This window comes from Carassius auratus, chromosome 8, assembly GCF_003368295.1.
Source record: "Carassius auratus strain Wakin chromosome 8, ASM336829v1, whole genome shotgun sequence".
NCBI lineage: Eukaryota > Metazoa > Chordata > Actinopteri > Cypriniformes > Cyprinidae > Carassius > Carassius auratus.
In genome coordinates, this window is record NC_039250.1 from 3251203 (window position 1) to 3278471 (window position 27269).

The 27269-nt window shown below is 34.5% G+C and overlaps 3 protein-coding genes across 3 annotated transcripts in view; all 3 read right to left on the reverse strand.

Annotated features, from left to right (window-relative positions):
- Positions 1-2197: 2197 nt before the first annotated feature.
- LOC113107915 (scavenger receptor cysteine-rich type 1 protein M160-like) lies at positions 2198-14963 on the reverse strand. The gene is made up of 13 exons (XM_026270752.1): positions 14843-14963; positions 14508-14696; positions 13500-13799; positions 13074-13385; positions 12200-12391; positions 11072-11380; positions 5718-6020; positions 4830-5096; positions 4487-4600; positions 3630-3710; positions 3088-3141; positions 2538-2690; positions 2198-2421 (listed from the first exon to the last, which is right to left on the reverse strand). Exons 1-13 carry the CDS (start codon positions 14961-14963, stop codon positions 2198-2200), a joined length of 2619 nt encoding a protein of 872 aa, XP_026126537.1.
- Positions 14964-15746: 783 nt separating this feature from the next.
- Positions 15747-21597, reverse strand: LOC113107916 (scavenger receptor cysteine-rich type 1 protein M160). The gene is made up of 3 exons (XM_026270753.1): positions 21558-21597; positions 16199-16525; positions 15747-15862 (listed from the first exon to the last, which is right to left on the reverse strand). The coding sequence occupies exons 1-3, from the start codon at positions 21595-21597 to the stop codon at positions 15747-15749; spliced, it is 483 nt and encodes a 160-aa protein (XP_026126538.1).
- A 4795-nt stretch (positions 21598-26392) lies between these two features.
- The window catches only part of LOC113107917 (antigen WC1.1-like), a 17872-nt gene continuing 16995 nt past the window's right edge, over positions 26393-27269 (reverse strand). Inside the window, exons 13-14 of the mRNA XM_026270754.1 lie at positions 26731-26883; positions 26393-26616 (exon numbers count right to left, since the gene is read on the reverse strand). Coding sequence (XP_026126539.1) covers positions 26393-26616; positions 26731-26883 — 377 coding nt within the window. The remainder of the gene's footprint in view (positions 26617-26730; positions 26884-27269) is intronic.

Genomic DNA, 27269 nt, shown 5'->3' on the forward strand with positions numbered 1-27269 from the left:
GACTCTTCATGTCTTATTTAATTCATGTGACAAACACATGTCCCTGCTGAGCTGGACTATGACTAATTTCATGGGCAAAGCTGAAAAAACTAACATTTTCGTATTGTCATTTTTTTTTAAATAGATAAAAATAAAATAAAATGAAAAAGAATTGGAAAAGAATCGAACAGCCCTAATATCCGGTTCGCGAACAAATTATTCGATGTAACGGATCTTTTTGAACCAGTTCACCAAATCGAACTAAATCGTTTGGAACGGCTCGCGTCTCCAATATGCATTAATCCACAAAAGACTTAAGCTGTTAACTTTTTTAAAGGTCCCATTTTTCGTGCTTTTTTGAAGCTTTGATTGTGTTTACAGTGTGCAATATAACATGTGTTCATGTTTCGCGTGTAAAAAAACAGTATTTTTACTGTTAACTAACATCTAGTTAACAAAGCTAAACAGCGTTGCCCTCTGTGTAATAAGTTACAGAAACTGTTTAACGCACCAACTTAAATAATAAAATACACTTACCGGTTGTGGTCCATAAACAACGCCTCCTCCAGACAAAGAGGGAACTGCTCCATCTTTCAGAAATAATCTTTGTGTGAATCCGGCATTAAACTGATTGAGATTGAGGAAGCTCGATGTCCTCAGCAAAATGTGCTGCACATAGTTTTACAAGTGGATTATAATTTTGGGAACCGAGTTAAACATAAATTGTTACCATTAATCTCCAAGTACAGCATCCCTGGGAAGCCCAAAACAAGATGATTGGACTCAGAGATGAAAATAACAGCGTTTCGACGACATGGCGATAAACACATATGCAGCTCTTCCTCTTCTCTGTCGGAGAGCAACAAGACCACGCCCTCCTTTTTGCGTATACATGTGGGCGAAGGTTAGTCAAAAAAAACGTTTTAGTGACGTTATTACTGCAGGAACTAGAGGGATGTAGTCCAAACGGGTCGTTTTTTGTAGCCGAATTCTGTTAAATAAAATATCTCGCTTGGCATTGAACTTTGAGCTTTAGAATTTTACAGATATTATTTATACTCTAACAACAACAACATTACACACTAACTAAAGTTTAAAACATGGGATCACGAAGAACGGGACCTTTAATGTGGCTGACACTCCCTCTGAGCTAAAACAAACGAATATCCCAGAGTAAATCATTTACTCAAACAGTACACTGACTGAACTGCTGTGAAGAGAGAACTGAAGATGAACACCGAGCCAAGCCAGATAATGAACAAAAGTTGTTCTTGAGTCAAGAACCGGTCGCATCAGTGTGCGGATCACCAGTAGTTCTTTCGGACAGTTCGATTCAATAAACCGGTTGAAGAAAACTGTTCACCGGTTCTTTTGCACTCGACTTAATGGCATCATTGCCGATGATTGCCCTTGATTCAAGGCTTCGGTTTACCTGGGCTCATAAAATTAGCACAGAATCAGTTCAGAATCAATCGCCAAAAGAATCAGTTCGGTTCAGACGCTCTGTGTGTCGGTCTGCTTCACATTGAATCACACATGTGCAGTATCGTCAGCTCCTTGGTTCTCGAATCAGACGGAAACGGTTCTTGACTTGAGAACGAGTTAGTCTTTTGTTCGTTATCTGGCTCGGCTTGGTGTTCATCTTCAGTTCTCTCTTCACAGCAGTTCAGTCAGTTCATTAATGTGTATTGGAGACGCGAACCGTTTAAAACGATTCAGTTCGATTTGGTGAACTGGTTCAAAAAAACTTACATCGAATGATTTGTTCGCAAACCGGATATCACAAAGTGCTTTGTTTTGAACTGTCTCACAACAGACACGGAAGATATGACAATGCTGAATAAAGTCGTAGTTTTTGCTATTTTTGGACCAAAATGTATTTTCAATGCTTCAAAAAAATTCTAATTGACCCTCTGATGTCACATGGACTACTTTGATGATGTTTTTCTTACCTTTCTGGACATGGACAGTATACCGTACACACAGCTTCAATGGAGGGACTGAGAGCTCTCGGACTAAATCTAAAATATCTTAAAAAGTGTTCCAAAGATAAACTGAGGTCTCACGGGTTTGTAACGACATAAGGGTGAGTTATTAATGACATAATTTAGATTTTTGGGTGAACTATCCCTTTAATTTTCTACTGTAATAAGAACATACAATCTTATCACTTATTAATATTAACTTAAAATAACAATTTGGTCTCGTGGCTGCTTTATTACTCTGCTTGAGCGTGAACTTCTACCTCTGTGGTCAACATATCTGCATCAGCATTTGCAAACAGACCTGCATCTAAATCTGAATCTGCACCTTCATCCACGTCTACATCTACATGAGCTTGTGTGCCTGTCATCCCTGCATTTTCATTGGCTGTAGCCTCGACAGATATGACATCATCACAGTCCTTCTGTTTCTCTGTCTCCACTTCATAGGTGTCCTGATCTGATGAGAACACAAAGGAAAAGTTCAGCACCATTTTCATAAAGGCACACACACACACACAACACACACACACACATACACACACATACAGTGAAGTGTACATTTAAGCGATGTACCAAGAATGTTCTCGGGTCTCTTGGGAAGGAGAGGGATGTCGAGGTCTTCATCATGGTGGGTTTGAGAAGGAGAGGTTCCATTGGCTTGTCCCTCAATGTCATCATATTCTGTCCCAGAAGAATCCCTCTTTCTGTCATCTTCATCCTCCTCTCCTGTTGGAGAAACCAAATATGATTTATTCTTTCATGAATAGATATACATATAAATTATTTTATTTATCTTTATTTATATATGAATCTTTGGTTGTAAAAATCACTTATACTTATTTCACATGATATTTTAGTTTATCAAACATAAAAGAAAAAAAGAAAGAAAAAAAATCAGCAGTTTTTGTTGATTCAAATTTGTCGAGATTAACAGAATTATTTTATGGTTTACTTTTACTTTTTATAGTCTTAGTTTATTTATTTGGATGGATAATGTGCAGGCTGTCAGGCAACAAAACTAAAATGAACAGACTAAGTAAAAGATGGATTGACTGACATACATTGTGTTGAAATTAATGAAATGGACAATTGCTGTTATAAGACTAATTTTTCAATATCTCACCTGACTTGTCCATGAGAGAATCCACATCCTCGTAGTCATCATTATCAAAAAATGCTGCCTTTTCTTCAGAAAAACCTAAAAATTTATATATATATATATATATATATATATATATATATATATACATACATACTTGCTTATAAAAAATATTTGTAATTAACATATGAATAAAAGAGTGAATACATCTGCTTTAGAACATTATTTACCAATACATACATTCATAAAATCAATATATATTTTGTACGTCTGTCTGTCTGTCTGTTTATCTATCTATCTATCTATCTATCTATCTATCTATCTATCTATCTATCTATCTATCTATCTATCTATCTATCTATCTATCTATCTATCTATCTATCTATCTATCTATCTATATGTGTGAATGATTTTGTCTTTATTAGATAACAACAGTAAAATACATAATAATAATAATAATAATAATAATAATAATAATAATAACATTTAGAAATTAATGAAAACATTTGCTTATGTCTTGACATTTACATTGTTCAAAGTAATAATAATTAAATTCTACAGTATACCTTTGTCCTCTGTATCCATCTTATCCATTTCATTCACATCTGGGTTGACGTCTTTGCCCTTTTTACTTCTGTAATATCTTACTGCAAAAACAGAAACAGGTAGAAAAGTATGCTTCTATTAATTCTACAGGTTATTGTTTGATGTGTAGTGTGTGTAGAGAGACAAGGAGTGGGAAACACTGCCACCAACAGGTTAAAAACATGAAGACCTTTCAAATATCGCTGTAACTTCATTATGAAAAAATAATGTTTATCTGCGAATCAGAACAATCTCTTTCTGGTGCAAGTGATACTCACAGGCTAAAAGTAGACGTTTCCGATTTCTCCACATTAAAAACAAAATCAGCAACCCCAGCACAGCTCCTGACAGACCCAATATCAGACCCACTGAAGAATTACCTCCTTTTGGAGTATTATCTGCAGGGTTTGGAGTATATCCTTCAGGTTTTGGAGTATTATCTGCAGTTTTTTGAGTATAACCTTCAGTTGGAGTAATTTCTGAAGGATCACCTGCAGTTTTAATGAAACAGTTTCACAGGTTAGAATGTTAACGAAACTTTGTTAAAGTAAACTCACAGCTACTTAACATCATGCAAGAAGGCAAGCAGCAGCAAAACAAATCCCAGAACAATAAAAAATATTTTCCTATATTAAAGTGTATGGCATCTGTGTTTTTTTTTTTACCTTACCACATTTGATTTCAGCAGGTCCATGACTGCATTTATCGTTATTGAGATGGTGCATGCACTGAAAAATGTTGTAATGGGTTTCTGGGCAATTAATTTTAACCTTTATTTCTTTTTCTATTATCTGTTCTTCCAGCAATTCTCGGCTATCATTGCACTTAAGCACATCACAAAACTTCTTGTTATCATTCGGAGTCAGTTTTCCACAGACATATTCCCATCGCCCCTGATACTTGATCACAAGCTTCCCGCCACACTTCTCAGTAGAGTTGAATTCAACACTATCTGCAATACAAATATAACTTCTGTCACTGAAAGTAAAGCACTGATTATGACTAATGTGATATATGACTAATATGACTAATGTTTTTAATATTTTATAACGTGCATCTATCTGCAAACATGAACTAGGAGGACACGTGTGAGCAAACATGAAATGGACTAACATCCACAAAACTTAACTTAACTACAGTAACAGTCTTAATTACAGTCCAGAAATACGTGTATGACTCACCTTTGCAGGCCACAGAGAGGATGTTCTCACAGCTGTCTTTTCTAGAGCCACACTGCCACATCAATGTCTCGTTGCCTGTGCAGCTGAAATGCCAAGTATTTTTTTCTCTGGACTCTGTGGTCCAGCTGTAGAGTGCCTTACCACAATTGAGGCTGTCACATAACTTGTTGGACATCCCAGCATCCCACCGGGATGCACAAACATGCTCTTCATCTATGAGCACCTCGCCTGTGCAGTTGTTTGAGAGCCTAATTTTTGGAGGTTTATCTGGAGAGGAGAGAAATCAGACAATCAGATATTTCTGTAATATGAGAGTGAAGTGTTACTCTTTGTGCAGGGTTGAGAAAATTCATCATTTAAGAACTGACTCCTGTTTGTTTCACTTCAGGATATTAAAAGAGAATGACTGAACTGCAACCAAGGATATTCAAATAAATTGGTAAAATGCTGCCATGTTGTAAGGGTCAATTTTAACATTCTGGGAAAAGACGTGTTTTTCTATTAATGTTTCTGTAAAAATAATTTGTTAATTTAGAGATAATTTATTGAATAAAAATATTTATTTATATGATTTTTTTATTTAATAATTTATTGTTTTTTTTTATATTAGTTTCAAAAACTAGTAAAGCTTCTTTGATATATATCCATATTAATGTATAATTAATTTGCAACAAATAAATAAATAAGTGTTTCTCCACTACTCAACTTATTATTAAAATATATGTGTATGTGGGATTTTTGTTGCCCTGAGGTGCATTTTTGCATTTTTTTTTTTTTTTTTAATGGTTTAATAGAGTACAAGTTAAACAATGAAAATAATAAATATTGTCTTGGCAACTTGGCAAGTGTTAGGGATGCTAACAAAAGGAAGAAAGAGATCATTCCTACGGTCACACTTGATGTTTAACTGCTGTTGATTCTGGACGGGCTGATCATTGCTCTCGCATTCCCAAATATTCTCTTTCCCTGAGCAATTATAGGTATTGTTCCACCACTCTTTTGTGTTTGTGTTTGTGTAATTAGAGATGTGTGGTATGTGTTTTCCACACTGTAGATACTCGCACAGCTTTTGTCCTTCCTCGTTGCCCCATCCACTTATGCTGACTGGAGTGGGTGTTTTCCTATCTCGCAGACCATATACTGGACCACTGCATTCTCCTTCCTTATTATAGAGGAGCAATCGTTTCCATGCTGTTACATAAAGGGCAGAAATATCAAAAACCTTGTTTCACATGTGCAGGAGCAGAGGTCAAAGGTCAGAGGAGTTGCAGAAACTACACACTTCATGTTGTAAAAATTCCCCTACGCATCTGACAAAGAAGTTAATCTACTTAAAGAAAAAAATTTAAGTTTAAAAGTTTAATTATATATACTGTAGGTGCCTTGTCTGACTGCAATGGAGAACCAAACCAACCTTCTCCGTAAAGATGACGTCATTACATAATTTATCTGTAAAATAACTGGTTCTTCATGTGCAAATCAGGAAAACTCATAGGCAAAGCACATTTGATTTATGATTACTTCAGGTTGTTACTCAAGTCATGGGTTGTTATGGTTGTTATCAACATGCTAACTAACTTTGGCTAAAGTGTTGGTACCTTTTGTTCTCAAAGGGATACAAAAAAAAAAAAAGGTGAGTACCTGAGCATTTCAGATAGCCAACAATACATTCTTTCTCTGAAACCTCTTTGAGGTCACATTTGGAAACAGAGTTGGCATTATCCAGACATTTAATTCTTGATAGTCCTGTAGATTTAGATTCTTCATTCAAAATCCAATCATGTTGGTCATTTATGCTCTCGCCACAAGATAGTTCCTTGCAGATTACATTTTTAAGATTTGTATCAAGACTGTCTTTACAGATGGGTGTCCATTTCCCAGCGTAAAACAGTGACGCTTTTCCAGCGCATTTGTCTCTTGGATCCTCCAGTCTAGCTTTGATGCTGTCTGTGAAGAGTGTGTCAAATAAATGTTTCATTTATTTTTTTTTTTCTTTTCTAAAGCACTATTCAAACAACAAGGAGTTGCACCACATTGCTGTACAGACATTATAAAACATTTTGGTAAGGGAAAAATCACATTATAAAACAACAACACAAAACCATAAAAGCAATAAAACTCAACCTTCTACTCTCGCAAAGGCAATAGAGAGGAAGGTGATTTTTAAGCGACTTTTAAATATGCCTAATGTAGGAGCAGATCTGAGATTAAGTGGTAGGTTGTTACATTACTTAGGGGTAGCTACAGCAAAGGCCCTTTCACCCCCCATTTCTTTCATTTCATCCTCAGAACAAGCATAGACCCTTTGTCTGCAGACCTCAAACATCTAAGTGGCTTATAGACCTGAAGGAGCTCAGATAAATATGATGGAGCTAATCCATTTAGGCTCTTATAAGCAAAAATTCAAAGTTTAAAATCAACTCAGCTTGAATGGGTAACAAACCCAAAGAGGCCAAAATGGGAGAGATGTGATCGTATTTGTGGGTCACATACAAAAGTCTGGCTGCAGCATTTTTTATACTATTTGCAGCAGACTCAAAGATGTTTGGGAGACGTCAATATAGAGTGAGTTACCATAGTCGAGTCTTGAGAACACAAAAGCATGGATCAACAACTCCAGAAAATGTTCTTTAAATCGAATTTTAAACTGTGTTTAAGGAATAGTTCACCCCAAAATGAAAATTTGCTAAGAATCTACTCACACTCAGGACATCCAAAATGTGGATGAAATAAATGTTTTTTTTTACATACTTACATTTGTCTTAATATTGACCCAGAAAATGGATGGAAACTAAATGGATAGTTGAGCATTTATTCCAGTGTTATATATTATACATATCCAGGTGATAAAAAAAAAAAAAAAAAAAAAAAATTAATATAGTATTTGGCATACTTCTGTAATTTGCAAACTGAAGTAAAATTAACATTTTGAAGAAATTTGGTTTTACATCACCAATTGATCCTCTGCAGTGAATGGGTGCTATGGATTATTGTGATGTTTTTATCAGTTCTCATTCTGACGGCACCCATTCTCTGCAGAGGATCCAATGGTGAGCAAGTGATTTCCAGAAGAAACAAACTCATCTAGATCTTTGATGGCCTGAGGGTGAGTACATTTTCAGCAAATTTTAATTTTTGTTGGAACTATTCCCATTTTAGTCATGGGTTTGACAATATGTCACACTTATATTTCTGTAGAAAGGGTAAAGAGCATATTTTGACAAGCAGTCTTAAACTAAACAGCAGTTGACATATGAAATATTAATGTGCTCGAAAAACTTTCACACACACTTTAGTTTCAGCGTCTGAGAGAAACTGTTGAATGGTGACACATCGATTGCAAATTTTTGGTTTATGTGGTAAGTAAGAAAAAAAGTGTTTTAAAGCTTGTTGTTTTGTAGAACATCACAATTATTAATGACATATGAGAACAGTAGGGCCTGTAGATAGAGAGTATGTGTTATTTTTAAAAAAATATAATTATATTTTCAGAATTACATAATAAAAAAAAAATCATAGTCTGTGGCAGTAGTGTAGCCAGAAAAGAGTCTCTGGGTGTGCCTATGAAAATCTGGGTGTGCCACATTTATTGTCAGATTACTGTGCAAAATTATGGGATAGTATTTTTGTCACACTGCTTCCGTACAAACATACTCCTAGTGTTAATTTGCAGGTCGTGTCAAAATGTAGTTAATTGTTAAATGTAATAATTTTCTTCCAAATACGATAATTTTGAACTTTAGCGATTTCATTTTGTTTATTTTTCATTACAATTTATTCACTTTAAATCAATTATAATATATAATTATAGGATTAAAATGAATTGTAGTTGCTCAATATAGATTTTTTTTTTTCATGTTTTTGTAATGTCTGGGAAGCCAGAATGCGCATGCATCAACAGAAACATTTATTAGCTGAACCCTGTTTTTTTTTACGTGCCATTTATAGCAAGACATATTACAGATGATATTACAGATGCTTTGTCAGATTTAAGTTGAAGTGCGTGCCGAACCGTGTGTGGTTAACCGAACGGTTTGGTTTTTTTTTATTTCAGCGAACTGTGCCATCCCTATTACCTCAATAATCAATCAATTACAGGCCTAAAACAATCATGCCCGAGCAGACGGATATTAGTACATCTCATCACACCGGCACCCGCGTCTAAATCAGTTGTATGGTCTGGTTTTCAGTTTAAAACAGTTGTGTCAAGTATAAATGTCTCGTCTGTTTCGGGAGGTGCGCGCGCAGTCAGCGGAGGCACCTTTTTTCTCAGATTTTGAAAAATCTTCGTGATCGACTTAAAATGCTTCCAAGATCGACTTGTCGACCGGGATCGAAGGGTTGGTGACTCCAGATATAGCGACCAACTTTTTTTGAGCAAGTATTATGCGTGATTATACGTGACACAGTCTCAATTTGTGGGAGGCATGTATTGGGCTCAAACGCTGTGTACGCAAGCTAGAGTGTGTCCACCTTTGTGTGTGGGTCCATGTACATGCTGAATCGAGAGGTAAAAAAAAAAAAGCCTCAAGTCCAAATATTCATTTATCACCAATTAACTGTTTGACAAACACTTCCTGCTTCGATGTCCAGATCTGAATTTAAAAAAATCTCAAACATGCTACGAAGTCCCGATCTGAATCAACCGAGTCGCGAACAGGCTCCGAAGTCCGGATCTGAATCAACCGAGTCGCGAACAGGCTCCGAAGTGCCGATCTGAATCAACCGAGTCGCGAACATGCTCCGAAGTGCCGATCTGAATCAACCGAGTCGCGAACATGCTCCGAAGTGCCGATCTGAATCAACCGAGTCGCGAACATGCTCCGAAGTGCCGATCTGAATCAACCGAGTCGCGAACAGGATCCGAAGTGCCAATCTGAATCAACCGAGTCGCGAACAGGATCCGAAGTGCCGATCTGAATCAACCGAGTCGCGAACAGGCTCCGAAGTGCCGATCTGAATCAACCGAGTCGCGAACAGGCTCCGAAGTGCCGATCTGAATCAACCGTGTCGCGAACAGGCTCCGAAGTGCCGATCTGAATCAACCGAGTCGCGAACAGGCTCCGAAGTGCCGATCTGAATCAACCGAGTCGCGAACAGGCTCCGAAGTGCCGATCTGAATCAACCGAGTCGCGAACAGGCTCCGAAGTGCCGATCTGAATCAACCGAGTTGCGAACAAAAAAATATATATATATTCTAAGTAAACAACAATAGCCCAAGTTTAGTAAAGATTTTTTATTGAGACTATAAAAAATAATTCTGCATCTATTTTTAGGTGTGCCAGCTGCCACTGTGGGTGGCACAGGCACACCTGTGGCTACGCCACTGGTCTGTGGGGTAAAAGGCCCCCAGTTGGCAATGAGCAATTAATGTATTTATTCTGTTTTGAACATCAAATCCCTTGTTCTTCCATTAGATATATTCTAACTAGCTGGTTGATTTAAAATATTTGCATTTTATATTCAAAATGACCTCAAGTTTAGCCTCTGGCAGCTAGTTATCTAGCCAGTTAGCATTAGCTAACAAAATAGTTTCAAATAGTTTCTTTAATTTTGTAATTCATGATTATAGATTATTTAAGCAAAACTGTCTGATTTTGCTGTAAATGTTTAAAGCAAATTGCTTTGTCAGACATGGGGGTCCTTTTGCCCCATAGATGTGTTAAAACAGCCTCTTGGTACAAAATTTATTTTTTTGTTAAAAATCTATCATAACATGAAAACTCTATATTTTTTATACTTTGTTTATAATTGCTAGCATGGTCACTAAAATGATGAACACTTTTCTGAACACATGAAACTTTTGTTTCACAGAAAATAATTGCACAGTCCTTGGTTTCCACCACTTTTCTCTACATATTAACAATGTTCTTTAATTTGTTGAATCAACAATGTAAAATTTGAAATATGCAAATAATAACACTATCCTAAGGATATAAGCATTCAAAGTTTGCAGTTCGTCATTTCCGCCAAAACGGCTCAACGATTTTTCTGACGTCACATTGTACTTCATCTTCTCATCAAATCTTCTGATCATTCAAATGCTCTCTAGAATCCGAAGCGCCCACCTCCTGCACTACAGATAGACGCTGAAGCACCGGCTGTTTGGTTTATATATAAAACATGGAACAGAACACATTCTAAGCCTGAACAATTTGACTGTGACAAGCCCAAAGTTCTGATAAATAAAGCAGGAGTTAATGTGAGGTTTTGGTCTTGAATGAAGCGACTGTTTACATTACCTGTGCATATCACGTTGGCTAGGGATTTGCAGGTGGGGTTTTTGTTGGGAATAAAATTGCACATGATCATATTTTGTACATTTTCTGAGCAGTACACACTACTGTAAGTGGCAGGTAGATTATTTATCTGAAGTGGTAACTTGGCTTGAATTGGATTTCCACAGCCCAGGTTCCCACAGATCATTCTGGAGTCTTCATCTGTTCTCCAATTGTTGCTGCAAACCCCTCCACACTGGTCATCTCCGCAGACCTTCACCATTCCCCAGCATTTTTCTCCAAGCGAGTTTTCAAGTGCCAGAGTCTTTGTCCCTACATGTGACATCAGTAAGAATACAAGCATTTTACACACAAAACTGATAAAGCTACACTATGTAACTTTTGACCTTCTAGAAAATAAAACTACATGCATCTTAGCAGAAGATAATCAGGTTTTCAGGAAACTGCGGTTATATAATATGCTCCAAAAAAAAAAAGAAAGAAAAAAAAAGAATTCACTACCCTCAATGCCATTGAAGAACATTTATACACATCATTTAATTTAATTCATTTAAAATTAATCTATTTAGTTTTTAGAACACAATTTATGTGGTTTAGGTTTGTAAAACTAAATTTTTATATGGGACCAATTTTTTTTATATACTGGTATATAAATTTAATGAGGTTTATTTAATATTCTTATGTTTAAACAATCTAGTACATTTATCATGACACACAATGCATATAATGAACAAATGAGAAAAGTACTGACTTTGCAATAGCGATTACTCACTGAGTGCCCACAGCCTAATCACAGACAACACTCTTTCACACAATGGTAAGAACAAAATTCAAAAACATTACAGAAACTCCTCTTAATGTCCAACATTACTGAACATTAATCAATTACTCTTCTAATGCAGTCCCTTGCTAAGCATTCTGGAAACTAAAGATCCACTACCCAGTTAATCATGCCAACAAAATTGATTTATGTGGTTTTAATACAATTAATTATGCAAAATTCAATTGTAAATACATTAGGTAGAGTGAACACAATTAAATTAAGTTGGCACAAAATTGTGTAAAAAATATATAGTTTTATGAGAGTAGGTTAAAAACAATAAGACAATTCTGGTGCCACATGTACTGTACCTGAACATTTGACTTTGGCATCTGTGGTTTGGCTTTTCTCAAAGGAGACCAGAGTTCCACACTGCATTGCTTTGCATGTGTCATTGGCTTTTTCTGGTGTTGCAGGCAGCCAGACAGCCTTATCATAAAATTGCTTGATGCGCACTTTTCCCTCGCATGGAGAATCACCTTCAAAGAACTTCAGTTCTTCCTCTGAGAACAAATAAAATGGATTTGTGGTTACTGCATGTTGCACAGGCAATATAATCAGAGTAACACCTAAGACTTTTTACCAAACAAGCAAAACTAAAAACTACTGGACTCATGGAAAGCCTGTTAAAAATTATGTAAACAAAAAAGCATCAAACATTACTAAACATCCAAACATGATTGGTATTATATTACATTACAGGTTAAACATGTGGAATAATTAAGATGTTTTAGAAAGAAGTTTATTATGCTCAAAGATGTGTTTATTATAAAATGCAGTACAACAACAATATTATGAAATATTTGTTATTGCAATTTAAAATAGCTTTCCTTCTTGATTGATTTTAAAATGTAATTTATACCTTTAATTTTTATTATTTTTTTTTTTTATTATTAAAAAAAACAGCACAAATGTTGTTAAGATTAATATCAAGAAGAAGAAGAAGAAGAAATGTTTCTTGAGCAGAAAATCATCTTATTAGAATGATCTCTGAAGGATCACGTGACACTGAAGACTGGAGTAATGTTGTTGAAAATTCAGCAATACCATTATAGAAATAAATCACATATTCAAATAGAAATTATTTACTTTAGCAAATAAATGTAACCTCAATAAGAGACTTTAGAGAGTTTAATTATTCTAAACTTTTGAGCAGTATGACTGGTGTGTAGTATATTGTCTTACTTTGGCAAATGATTTCTTTGTTTTTCTCGTTTTGACGAGGTGTCCTCAAGACAGTATTCTCGAAACACTCATGGAGCTTTGCTGAAGAGCTTCTACAGCTGACATCCCACAGCCATTGCAGTGTCTTTTCTCCTTCAGTGAAAAGTTGTCTGTTTATTTTTGAGGATGCACCACAGTTTAGATGTTGACACACCACGTCTGAATTCATAGTGTTGTTTTCAGAGCCAATGGGCCTCCATGAGCCTTCCCATTTCACCTCTACACGTCCAGAACAGCGACCCAGACCGTCACTCAAACGCACATCCAAGCTGCCTGCCGTTTATAAAAAAAAAAAGATTGATATGAAATAGTTTATCAGTTATGGGTGATTCTGGTTGTCCTAGATTCTGAGTTTATTATAATTACCTGCAAAGCTGTCTTAGTTACCTGAACATATAACTTTGGTTCCCCAGCATTGTTTTTTCTCATGAATTGCCAGACAATGCCACAGTGACCGTTCATCACCCTGACAATCAACATTACTCAGAAAACCATTAGAAGTAAAGGAGCCCTTTTTTACACGCAGCATCTCACCACAGCCAAGCTCTCGACAGACCATAGCCCCCATCTTTTTACGGGACTGAAACGAATCCTGCTCACTGTAGCACACTTCATAGATAATACCATTCACAGCAATGGAAACATCTCCAAAACACTCTGTTGTGAAATTCTGGAGTTTCACGCGGTCTGTGAACACAGCAAAATTACTTGTTACAATGTCTAATAAAAAAGGGGGAAAAATCTAATACATTGTATTAAAAAAATGTGTAGTTATAATTAAAGTTTTATAAGATAAGAATACATATGTTAAATTAGATGTAAAATATAAAAAAATCTGCATATATTCTGTGACAGAAGTTGACATAAATTGTACAAAAATTTCATTATTATTACTATTAAAATCATTTTCAAATGAAGTTTTCTGTATTGTATATCTACGCATAAAAAGCACTTGATTTTGGTCATGTGATGCATTTTTAATTTTATTTATATTTTTAAATAAGGTTTGTTTAATAATCAATTTATGTTCTATACCACAATACATGTACATAAATATAATACATATATAAAATAAATATAGATATTCCAGGAATTATTTTCACATTAGTTTAACTTTGAACTTGGGATTTCAACACACAATGTCAACCCTATTTCCTATAATAATAATACTACATTTCAACACACATTAAAACATATTCATTTAAATTGAGATAGAACAAAATAATTTATTAACACTAAACCATTGTACAAAAAACTTGTGTAATTCTTAACTAGTATTAATGGAACATTTATTTATTTATAATTACCTAGTTATTATTAACATATTAAATCTATTAATAATAATTACTTATATTTATTGATGTAATATTATTTAAAGCTGAAACTCAGCATCACCTGAGCACGTCAGGATGTTAGTTCCATTTGTAAATTTTCCAGTGGAACCACAGTTCAGTTGTGGACAGATGACTTCAGGCTTCACATTTGCCGGCTGAACAGGATTCCATGATTTTTGTTTCACAGTTTTCTCTTCCACCAACCCAGAGCAAGCATCGCTGCCATCTCGTAGACTGAACCTCCTGTGATCTGTAATACAAGTATTTCTGTGTAAATGTGCATTTTACCTCTCACACAAAACATGGAAATACTGAGAAGCCGTTTCAGCACCATTTCATTTACCCCAATCAGAACAACATACTCCATAGAGCTGTTTAATAATAGTATACACTCACTGCTGCAGATCACACTGGCTCGCTCCCGGCAGTCTGACCTCTCCATACACTGCCAAGAGAACTTCTCATCGCCAACACAATTAAGAAATACATTTCGTTTGCTCTGTTGTCCTTTGAACATTCCAGGCTTGGGACTGTAATGAACATCTCCACAACCAAGCTCCTGACATATCTTATTTGCTAAATAAATATACACAACAACAAAGAAAATGAATGCATAAAGTTTCAGCATCACTCTGAATACAAAACCTTTCTCAAATAATATACTGTCAAAAAATAATTTACAAATGTAAAAATTACATCAAAAATGTAGAAGAAACCATTATTAAATGACATGAAATCAAAATTGGTGTTCACAAAAAAAGGCTCTCAGAAAAGTGCTATTTGTTCTAGAGTAAAATTTGCTTGAACATTTAACAGTTTGATTTGTTAATTTGAGTTCAAACAATTTATTTACACTTAAGCACGTTGTTTGCATTAGAAAATTGTTCAAGAATCACCTTTTCAAACTGCATTTGTATTGATGTTTCATTATTTATTAGTAATTACATATTAAAGGTAATATAATAAACATATAAATAATTAATATTTACATTTCACAAAAAAGGGCATTGAAATTTAAATCATAATTTTACATATTCAACATTCTTAAACAGCAGCTGAAGTTAGTTATCACTTTTAAATACTTAAATAATTACAAATCATTTACTTCAATTGCATCAATCCACTAAATGATCAGTTGATTAAAAGTCATTGCAAAGATGGCTCTGAAAAGTGCTGTTATTTGCTTTGAGATTACTTAGTTTTTGTTGTTGTTTTGTAATGCAATTACATTTAGAAGTTATCTCTCATATTTTGATCAATAAAGAAAAAACTGCAAACAAAATAAACGTCTTGTTTTTGGTCACTTACCCCAGTTATCATTACAGACCCCAATGATGCCGTTGGCTGTAGAGAACTCCACCACACCAGCACATACATCACGCTGTCCATTCAGATTCAAACTCAGTTTAACTTCTCCTGTGGTAAAAAGCTTGGCATCAGCAATGTGTAGATTCACATCTGAACTAAGATGACAGGAATACAAACATAATTATGTGTGTGTGTGTGTGTGTTTTTGGTTATGTTTGTGTGTGTGTGTGTGTGTGTGTGTACGTACGTGTGTGTGTGTGTGTGTGTGTGTGTGTGTGCGTATGTGTGTGTGTGTCTGCGTCTGCTAAATGCATAAATTTACATTTTTAAATTTAATTTATATATATATATATATATATATATATATATATATATATATATATATATATATATATATATATATATATATATATATATATATATACTTAAAAGGATACTACCTACCCGAGCATTCAACAGCAACAAAACTACCATCACACTTCTCATTGTTACTGATGCCAACATAAAGGCATTTCCAAAGGCTCTCTTCTTCAGATGTGCATTTCACTTGATCCATCCAGTATTGTTGGGGCAGAGGTGGATCTTTGTAGAGGGTCATGTCTACATCAGAGCGTGTATGATCCCCACACCCTATTGATTTACACACAACCTCTCCATTTTCCTTTCTCCACCCGTAATGACACACCAAGCCCCACTGCTTCTTAACGCCATGATACACCTCCAGCCGGCCTTTACAAGGGCTGTCAGATCCGCGCAAAGCCACATTGAGACCTATAAGAAACGTAAATTAATTAAATTCAATGAAATTATATTAAATATATATATATATATATATATATATATATATATATATATATATATATATATATATATATATATATATATATATATATATATATATATATAGATCTTATTTTGAAAGAGCTACTCTTCTTTAGAATGTACTTTAAGGGGTACAGTACATCTTGAATGTATGTTTTCATAAACAAAAACATACAACAGCATATAAAGAGTAGAGAAGTTTTATTTGTAAATTAAAATATGTAATATAATATTATGAGGGTCAATGTTCCTCTTTTAACCTTATATGGTCATTGGAAAAAATGCGGCTCTGAGTTCTGAGAACAGATGAGCCACATACTCTGCAGAAAGTATGTGTTTCTTATCTGCCCGTGGTTTTCAGCTCTGAAACTCTGGCAGGTTGCATGTTTATGCAGATTCTGAGATAACCCCGCTTCACATAAGCTTGAGTACGTTAACCACAGGTATAACTGTGCCTTTCCACACAGGGTTATGAAGAACATACGCTTGTTACACAAACCACAGCTTGATCTTGGTTTTTTGTCTCTTCGTGTCTAGAACGTTAATTGAAAATTAATACACTGATCATCTAAATCTGAAGATGGAATCTTTACTCATGTAATGTGTTTTAATATGCATGAATATTTATTTATTCTTACCATTTTCATTCCATCAGGTAGATTAAATGAATAAATAAATATTATATCGCAAAGATGCATTATCATGTACTGACATATATATTAATCATTGTAGCTGTTTTCATTTAGAATTAATGAAATTGGCTATGATATTTCAGTAATAGATTTGTTAATTTATACTTAAAAATGAAAGATATATTTATATGATATAGTATGTATGTGTATGTATAACCAAAACTAGTTTTATTTATTTAGTTGTATTTATTTATTAATTTATAAGCAAATTAATTATAAATTAAGATGGAGACATATTTCAAGATACTATAGAAAATTTTAAGTTTTATTTATTTTAAATTTATTTTAAAATTTAACACATTCAAATTGTTTTCAAGTATTTGATAGTAACATTAAAACTACATTTAACTACATAGTAAAAATATTACAAAACTATTATTTGCATTACAAAATGCATAAAATTGACAATACTTAAAATTAATAACAAACAATGAACATACATAAAATTAATAACAATTTTTTTTTATATATTTTATTTTTATTTATCTGTGCAACATACATCATAATGTCCAAAACAAAGGTTATTTAAATAACTAAAGAAGTTTTAAGACAGTTTAGTTGTAAAAACAGTCCCACCAGTAAGTATATTTAAATGATGACTTTTGGAAAGTTTTACTAGCTATAGATTATTATTATTATTATTATTATTATTATTATTATAGTAAAAGTATAGTGTATATGTATTTGATTTCCTCTAAATAAAGTTACAATGTAAAAAAGTAACAATGTTAAACAATGGATAGCTATATTATTTGTGACAAATTTGCCATTTTATCACAGTGATTATGCCATAGATGGTCATATTTATTTATTTTTGATACACTAGATGCTCTGTTGAACATCTAAAATCAAGCTGGAGAACATCATCATCATCATCATCATCATCATCTGGTTTTAAATAATATCAGCTTCATAATTATGTCTACCCAGCTGTTTCTCCTTCTTTTTATTTATTTATTTTTTTTGACAAAATATAAATGAATTAATGATACATAATGAAAAATATTGCACTGAATTACAAAATATAAGCATTTTCATTAGATGTCTCGTTTACTTTTGGTCACACATTAAACACATGTATGCCAAATAAATTATTTTCATCTAATGCCGAATTAACAGCAAAATTTTACCAGATGCATGTAAACAGGTTCAGAATATGGAATTTGTTTTATTTATTAAATACAATTTCACTTGCCTTGAATAGTTGATATTTGGAAAAACAGGAGCAGGAACCACATGATCGCAGAAAGAAGGACAGAGGAGAGGGACAGGGCAAATGTTGCACCTGCTTTTAAGGGCTCTGTGATGTTACATCATTTTTTATACAACATCCTGTTCACTTTCTTCACCTGAGACCATTCATCCGCATTTAACTTGATAAAAAAATGCTTTGGTTTTAATTTAAGGAATTATTTATTGATAATCTTGTCACATCCAGATTTAAGGTGAGACACTACAGGCAAAAAATAAATAAAAAATATTATACAAATGAATAAATTAGATTCTGGAGTTTTGGCTTTCAACTGCATTTTTATCTATTTATATATATATTTGCATCTGTATTCAGTTATAATACATACATACACCAAACATTACAGTTTTATTTCTATCTGTTACCTGGAGATTTTTGCAGAGGGGTTGTGCATATATTTGCTCAATTGTATTACAAAGAAATTATACTATACACATATAGAAATACATATAGAAATTATAATACACACACACACACACACACAGACACACATATATATATATATATATATATATATATATATATATATATATATATATATATATATATATATATATATATATATATATATATATATATATATATATATATATATATATATATATATATATATATATATATATATATATATATATATATATATATATATATATATATATATATATATACACATATATACACACACACATATATATATATATATATATATATATTCCTGGTTGTTGACAGTATCTTCTGAATTATGGAGTGATATCCAAAATACCCTTTGTAGGAATTTTTGACTCTAAAGATCTATCCTGGCGGTAATTGAACGTCAGTGATATTCACAATTTACAGGGGGTAGTCGGTGATTTAATTGCCTTACGAGTCCAGGATGTCGTTTTTCTCTCTCACCACCCCCGTAAAAATCCCCGGCCAAATTACCTAAATGTTTTTTGACAAACACCGAGATCGTGAGGTAATTTAATTGCCGTCCGAATCATCTCTGAGTTTACAAGAAGAAATCGATCCTAAATTCCGTGCTTAAACCCTTTTTAGCACTCCCGAGTACCGAAAGGTATACGTTAACTGATGAACTTCGGTGTAATTTGCATACATATTTATGAAATGCTGAAAAGTATTTAAAAAAACAATTGCTACTTCATAACTGCTCTGCGACTGGGAGCAGATAAAGAAGAAAAGCACGCAAACATTCGAAATGGGTCTTTATTATGGAAACAGCAGGTATGGCATACAGTTTTAAAATGTGTATTATAAACGGATATATAGGCTACATAACTATCACGTCATTTAAACAGAAAATTTAAATAATCAAATAATTAATAGGATTAGCCTATATGTTACAATATATGCAAATACATTTTACATAAGTATTTTTAAAGTTTATTTTACACAATAATAAGAATACATTTTGTAAATAATATTGATTAATGTCATTAATTTATTTGAGAGGCGCGTTCCCAGGTTCATTACAGACCTCACTCCTCCTCTGTGTAAAGATCGCCATCTGAATCCACGAGTTATCACTGAGGTGATATGTACATTTATTTTTACTGACGTCCACGTGAAGTCAGCAAAATTAAATATGAATTTTGAGCCTGAACATATTTAATTATATAATACCTAATTTGCATAGCCTATTTAAACATGACATTTCAGAAAACTTATAGTACAATTTTTTTTAAATGTAATCAATCAACTGGGGAAGTATATTTATTAGTAACTTTTTTATCCTATTCAGCTGGGGTGTCTCGCCTTTTAAAAAGCATAATTGGCACTGGTCATCACGTGTGTTTACATACTTATGGATAATTGATGACAAATTTTAAACTTCTGGGTGAACTTTTAGATTAAAGGTTTAGTTCACCCCAAAATTTAAATTTGTCGATGTTTTACTCACCCTCGAAGCATCCTTCTTCTTTCAGACAAATCCAATCAGAGTTATATTAAAAATGGCCCTTGCTCTTCTAAGCCTTTGAATGGGGAAGCTGTTGTTTGTTGTCAGCGGTTCAGAAAACGTGAAAAAAAGTGTGTGCATCTGTAATAAAGCGTCCCTCACACGACTCCAGGGGGTGAATTAAGGCCCACTGTAGCGAATTCATGTGTTTTTGTAAGATAAACATCCAGATTTCAAACTTTAACATGTTTATTCTCACATCACCTGACTATGGGACACGAAATACGAATAGGCTACAAGCAAGCTTTGCACAGTCAAAAACTGACCAAGTCTAGGAGTTTTCAAGGATTTATCAATCTGGACTGTTTAAAAGATAAAAGACAGGATTGTTTAAACCGACATATTTAGTTTCAGTTTGATTAATCTATACAAATGTGTTCTGATTTCGCAGTTGCAGAGATAGAGCCTTCATGTAATCTCACTCCACAATAATTCATGTTTTGAGACATGAGTCACTCTTCCACTCTTTAGCTTAGCCTATATTAAGGCATTGTGATAACTTGAATACAGTCATACTACATTCAAAATCAGATATGTTATAACTTATCACACTAAAAACTTGTCACTCATGAATCATAACATCTGTCTGCTGAGCCCTCATGAGTCGTGATAAGTGCGGTCTGTGCAGCTGTCGAGTTTACACCAGCACCTGCACAGTGTGTGTGTGTGTGAAGTTACGTTGTGATGACTGATATGATGCAGTAATGGCATAGTTGGGCATGTTTGCTAAACAATTAGTTTATGCAATTTATATTTTTGAAAACTGTGAAACCTTACAGTAGTCCAGTAGTTCACAACACAACAAAATTAAAAAAGCAAACATAAGCTCACAACACAACGACATTAAGCCATCACACAAAGACATTAAGGCACAACACAATGACATTCCCACAACACAATGAAATTTTCACAAAACACAGATATTTCCACTAGAAAGTCTCAGTGTAATTAATTAATATGTGTAACTTAATGTGTAATCGATTTTTAAATGAAAAACGTTTTTATTGAATGTTTTGATGTCCTAATAAACTTAAAGGGTGAGTTCACTGAAAACTGAAAATTATATCATTAATAACTCACCTTCATGTCGTTCCAAGCCCGTGAGACCTCGGATTATCATCGGAACGGAGTTTAAGATATTTTAGATTTAGTCCGAGAGCTCTCAGTCCCTCCATTGAAGCTGTGTGTACGGTATACTGTCCATGTCCAGAAAGGTAATAAAAACATCTTCAAAGTAGTCCATGTGACATCAGAGGGTCAGTTAGAATTTGTTGAAGCATCGAAAATACATTTTGGTCCGAAAATAGCCAAAACCACGACTTTATTCAGCATTGTCTTCTCTTCCGTGTCTGTGTGAGAGAGTTCAAAACAAAGCAGTTTGTGATATCCGGTTTGCGAATGAATCATTCGATGTAACCGGATCTTTCTGAACCAGTTCACCAAATCGAACTGAATCGTTTTAAACGGTTCACCTCTCCAATAAGCATTAATCCACAAATGACTTAAGCTGTTAACTTTTTTAATGTGGCTGACACTCCCACTGACATATCCTGGAGTAATTCATGTACTCAAAAAGTACACTGACTGAACTGCTGTGAAGAGAGAACTGAAGATCAACACCGAGCCGAGCCAGATAATGAATGAAAGATTGACTCTTTCATGAGTCAAGAACCGGTTGCATCAGTGTTAGGATCACCAGTAGTTCTTTCGGACAGTTCGATTCAATAAACCGGTTGAAGAAAACTTTTCACCGGTCCTTTTGGGCTCATCTCAATGGCGTCATTGGCAATGATTGCCCTTGATTCAAGCCTTCGGTTTACTCACGCTCAGAACATTAGCACAGAATCAGTTCAGAATCAATCACCAAAAGAACCAGTTCGGTTCAGACGCTCTGTGTGTCGGTCTGCTTCACGCTGAATCACACAGTATCATCAGCTCGTCTTACAGAAACGGTTCTTGACTCGAGAACGAGTCAATATCTGGCTCAGCTCGGTGTTCATCTTCAGTTCTCTCTTCACAGCAGTTCAGTCAGTGTACTGTTTGAGTAAATGAATTCCTCCGGGATATTGGTTTGTTGGAACTCAAAGGGAGTGTCAGCCACATTAAAAAAGTTAACTGCTAAAGTCATTTGTGGATTAATGAATATTGGAGAAGCGAACCGTTTAAAACTAGTCTAGTCAAACTCAAATGAGCCTGGGCAGTGCCCTAGTTCTCACCGCAGCAAAACCTCACTCGTATTCCTGCTTCGGCGCTTTTAAAACAGGATCCGAGGATCCTCAACATTGGAACAGTCCTTCGACGGATGCCGTCATCAACATCCGTCGAAGGACTGTTCCAATGTCGATGATCCTCGGAATTTCAACCAAGGACTGAGTCCTTCGTTCAAAGAATATCCCATACACAGGAAAGGATGCATATGTTTATCCTTTGCGTTCTTCGCGCTCTCAAATCACCCACAATCCTATGCGCGCAGCTTTGCTATCTAACGTTAGTTCAAAAATTAAAAAATGTCGAACATTAATGTAGACGGAGCATTAACGGTTTTTATTTACGTTACCAAACATTTGTTATAACTGTAGTAAATATAAGTAAAGTTTGACGTTTAAATGCCAGTACAAATTACTACTGATATTGTAAATTATACAAATACAAATGGTTAACTGAACCGGACCTGTCATTTAACAATTGGTTGTGTCAAGACATTTCTTTTATAAATAACTAGTTAAGTTATCCAAGTAATTAAATGATACCATTCACAGCGTTATTCAAACGGACCTTTTCACTGACGTAATGACGCAATTACGTGCACTTGCTGGCCTGTTCCATTTACGTGTTCTCCGTATGCTAAAGAGGAGTCTCACCTAGCCTCTGAAGGAAGTGACTTGGAAGGATCAGTCCTATCAAGGAAGTATCCTTGACATTGAGAAACGCCTCTTGTGTGTTTCGCGTCTGCACTGATTAGTTTGTGGGCGTCTCCGTTAATTGTCATCAGCAGCAGCTGTCACTCATTACACTCTCCCTATAAATTGGCTTGTCTCACGTCTTGTGTTTGTGAGAACGTTGTTTCATGTAGAGTAACTGTCTTATGCTTCTGTGTTGGATGTTCGTGTCTTCCCCGGAACCTCATCCACTCTTCGCACCTCCACAAGTATCACGTTTACCTTCGGCTCGATTCCCCACAGTTCCTGTGCAATCATCTCCTGCTGCCAACTCACCATCACCATCCTGATTACTCACCGTCTTCCCACCCTCTGGGATTGTCGTCTTCCCAGCATTGTTTTGTACTCTTGTTTGTTTGTTTTATTTTCATTAAATTGTTGAACTCGCACTTGTTTCCAGCTCCTCCTTCACCCAGTCGTCACACCCTTGTTTTCACCTGTTTTTATATATATTCATACAGATGTGTAGTAAATGTCATTTATGTAAGGCCTTCGCCACATCTGTTAATGCAACTTTTAACACATAATAACTTTAAGTCTTTATTCAGCAAAAGCAATCTATCTTTGAAATGAGAATAGCTTTGATTTAGTCATTTGTTATTAAACTACAAAACATTTTAATTGTTATAAGTTTGTAGAAAATAAGCAAAACATTTTTAAAGTACTTCAAGGTTGTGGATTTCAAAACCAATACACATTTGAGTCAAAATTATTTTCAAGTGCACCACAATGCAGTATACAATTATATACAAAAATAAAGTTTATGGAGACATTTTTACATTTTTTTTTTTTTTTTACTATATTTATCTTTTAAATCCTGCATAATCCTCATTTGAATTTTGTTCTATTCAAAGATTCTGACCCCTAAAGACAGAGACACAGGTTAGTTCTCTTAAAAATAAATAAATAAATAAAACATGTTCTGTTTACACAAACCACTTACAAACGAGTCCCCCAGAGTAAAGCAGATGACATGTGAACTTTCCCGGCCACAGAAAGACGTCACCAAAATACAGTAACACTAGTACTACTAGTTATAGTACATGGCAGCTGTTACTGTGTTTAAAGCTGGCCATGTGTGAGTAAATGCCAAATGTAATCAGACATGTTTGCAATTAGAAGGAGAATTCCTGATGAAGCAAGGAGAGCTAACTCTTGTGCTGTGAATCAAACTATAGGTGTTATAGAACAATACAGTTTAACACACAGCACCAGAGCATGACTCCACTGACACGGTTTCACCTCCAGCTCTTCTGAGATTTACTGAGATACATGAAACTGACACCTTTAAATGTCATAATAATGTACAAAAGAGTCAAAGCCATCAATTACTTTAATATGAAATCAGTCAAAACGAGCACAAAAAAAGGCAGATCAAACAAAATCGCTGCACAATTTCTAAACAATCTATTATTTGAGTTTATCTTTCAAAATACTGTATGAACAAAAATAGAAAATAAGATTCTTATTGTAAAATTGTGTACAACTATAATTCCTTTTAAAATAAGTAACATCTCTTTAAAAAATGTATAGGCCACGGTTAGTAAATATATACAGTACAGATCCTAAAAATTCAGCTTTGCATCACAGAAATAAATGATAATTTAAGGTATAATAAATGTAAAAACAATTATTTTAAGTTGTAATAATATTTCACAATATTACAGTTTTTTCTGTATTTTTATCAAATAAATGCAGGCTTGATGAGCAGAAGAAACTTCTTTCAAAAACAATAAAAATAGTAATGTTTCCAAACTTTTGGTCTTTATACTATATATATATATTTTTTATTTATTTTTTTGCCAAGACAGCACCTACAGTAAGCTTTCACTCTTGGTGAGAATTATCTTTACATTTTTCAGGAATATAATGCAACATTTTGAAACTAGTGGTTACAGATGTATTGATCCAGAAGATGAATGGAAACTAAATGGACAGCTGAATATTTATCTGTCCATATATACATTGTGTATTAAAGGAATAGTTCACCCCAAAATACAAATTTGCTGAAAATGTACTCAAATACCATGCCATCCAAGATGTAGATGGGTTTGTTTCTTCATGGGAACAGATCTGGAGAAAATTTAGCATCACTTGCTCACCAATAATTCCTCTGCAGTGAATGGGTGCTGTCAGAATGAGAGTCTAAACAGTTGATTCAAACATTACAATGACCTAAAATTAATCCACACGAGTCCAATACAGAAACATATCCATCAAGATGTTTTGAACTTCAAACTGCTGCTTCTAGCTAAAAAAAAAAAGGTTCAAATATGTTAGTGGATTATGCACTTGTATTTTTGTCTGAAGCAATGTTTGAAGTTAAAAATGTCTTCATGGATTTGTTTTTTATAAACACAAATCGACATTAATTGATGGAGTTGAGTGGATTACTTGTGGATTCTGATGGCATTCGTTCACAGCAGAGGATCCATTGGTGAAGTGACATAATGCAATTTTTTTTTTAATCTGTAGTAACCAAACTCTATTTGGAAAAATTCAGCAAATTTTAGTTGTTGGGTGAACCAAGTGAACTCTGGCCTCCTGTTAGTGATAACATTGTGTTACCTGGTCTTGAACATTTTAAAAGCATTGATCTTGTAAATTTTAAAAAGATATTACCTTATCAAATGAACATGAAAAAAAAACGGATCAAAAGGAACAAACAGATCAAACCTACACATCAAAACCTTAAGAATTACAAAAAGTTTGACTGGTTTATCAGTACAAAAATTTGCTCTTTTCTTCAGTTCATACACTGTTGTGACGATAATTAAATATTTTGTTATTCCAAATCAGGTTTGTGTATGCGTCGCTTCTTTTATACATCTTGAGAGAAATCTTGAGAGTTAGCATCATTAAACAGCATTGGTTTATCCAGATTTTCTTCCAAATATTCTACTGTCATAAGAACATGCAATCTTATCTCTTATTAATTTTAACTTAAAATAACAATTTGGTCTCGTGGTTCCTTTATTACTCTGCTTGAGCGTGAACTTCTACCTCTGTGGTCAACATATCTGCATCAGCATTTGCAAATAGACCAGCATCTAAATCTGAATCTGCACCTTCATCCACGTCTACATCTACATGAGCTTGTGTGCCTGTCATCCCTGCATTTTCATTGGCTGTAGCCTCGACAGGTATGACATCATCATAGTCCTCCTGTTTCTCTGTCTCCACTTCATAGGTGTCCTGATCTGATGAGAACACAAAGGAAAAGGTCAGCACCATGTCCTTAAGGCACACACACACACACACACACACACACACACACACACACACACATTGAAGTGTAAATTTGAGTGATGTACCAAGAATGTTCTCGGGTCTCTTGGGAAGGAGAGGGATGTCGAGGTCTTCATCATGGTGGGTTTGAGAAGGAGAGATTCCATTGGCTTGTCCCTCAATGTCATCATATTCTGTCCCAGAAGAATCCCTCTTTCTGTCATCTTCATCCTCCTCTCCTGTTGGAAAAGCATGATTTTGTAAACTCATTTATGTCTAAAATTTTAGAAAAAGTTGTGTCTGCTCAATTGAGCTCCTTCCTGCAAAAAAAAGGATCTGTATGAAGAATTTCAATCAGGTTTCAGGCCCCACCATAGCACAGAAACTGCACTTGTTAAAATTACTAATGACCAAGGCTCAGATCAAGACTGCATCTAATTGCTTGTTTTGATTGATCTTAGTGCTAGGTACGACACCATAGATCATGACATACTCATAGATCGATTACAAAACTATACAGGTATTCAAGGGCAGGCTCTAAGAAGGTTTAGATCCTACCTGTCCGATCGCTACCATTTTGTTTATTTAAATGGGGAGTCATCTCATTTATCACCAGTAAAATATG

Excerpts from the sequence above, each read along its gene's own strand:
- LOC113107915 (XM_026270752.1), bottom strand. The coding sequence starts at position 14,963 with ATGTTCAAAGGACAACAGAGCAAACGAAATGTATTTCTTAATTGTGTT. Across the intron at positions 4,601-4,829 it reads CCTCTCTGTGGCCTGCAAAG|ATAGTGTTGAATTCAACTCT; the intron begins GTGAGTCATACA and ends TTTGTATTGCAG. Across the intron at positions 2,691-3,087 it reads TTCTCTCATGGACAAGTCAG|GAGAGGAGGATGAAGATGAC; the intron begins GTGAGATATTGA and ends TTTCTCCAACAG.
- LOC113107916 (XM_026270753.1), bottom strand. The coding sequence starts at position 21,597 with ATGATAATCCGAGGTCTCACGGGCTTGGAACGACATGAAG. Across the intron at positions 16,526-21,557 it reads GGGCTTGGAACGACATGAAG|GTCTCAATGTGGCTTTGCGC; the intron begins GTGAGTTATTAA and ends CGTTTCTTATAG. Across the intron at positions 15,863-16,198 it reads TGTTGCTGTTGAATGCTCGG|GAGAAGTTAAACTGAGTTTG; the intron begins GTAGGTAGTATC and ends TTTTTACCACAG.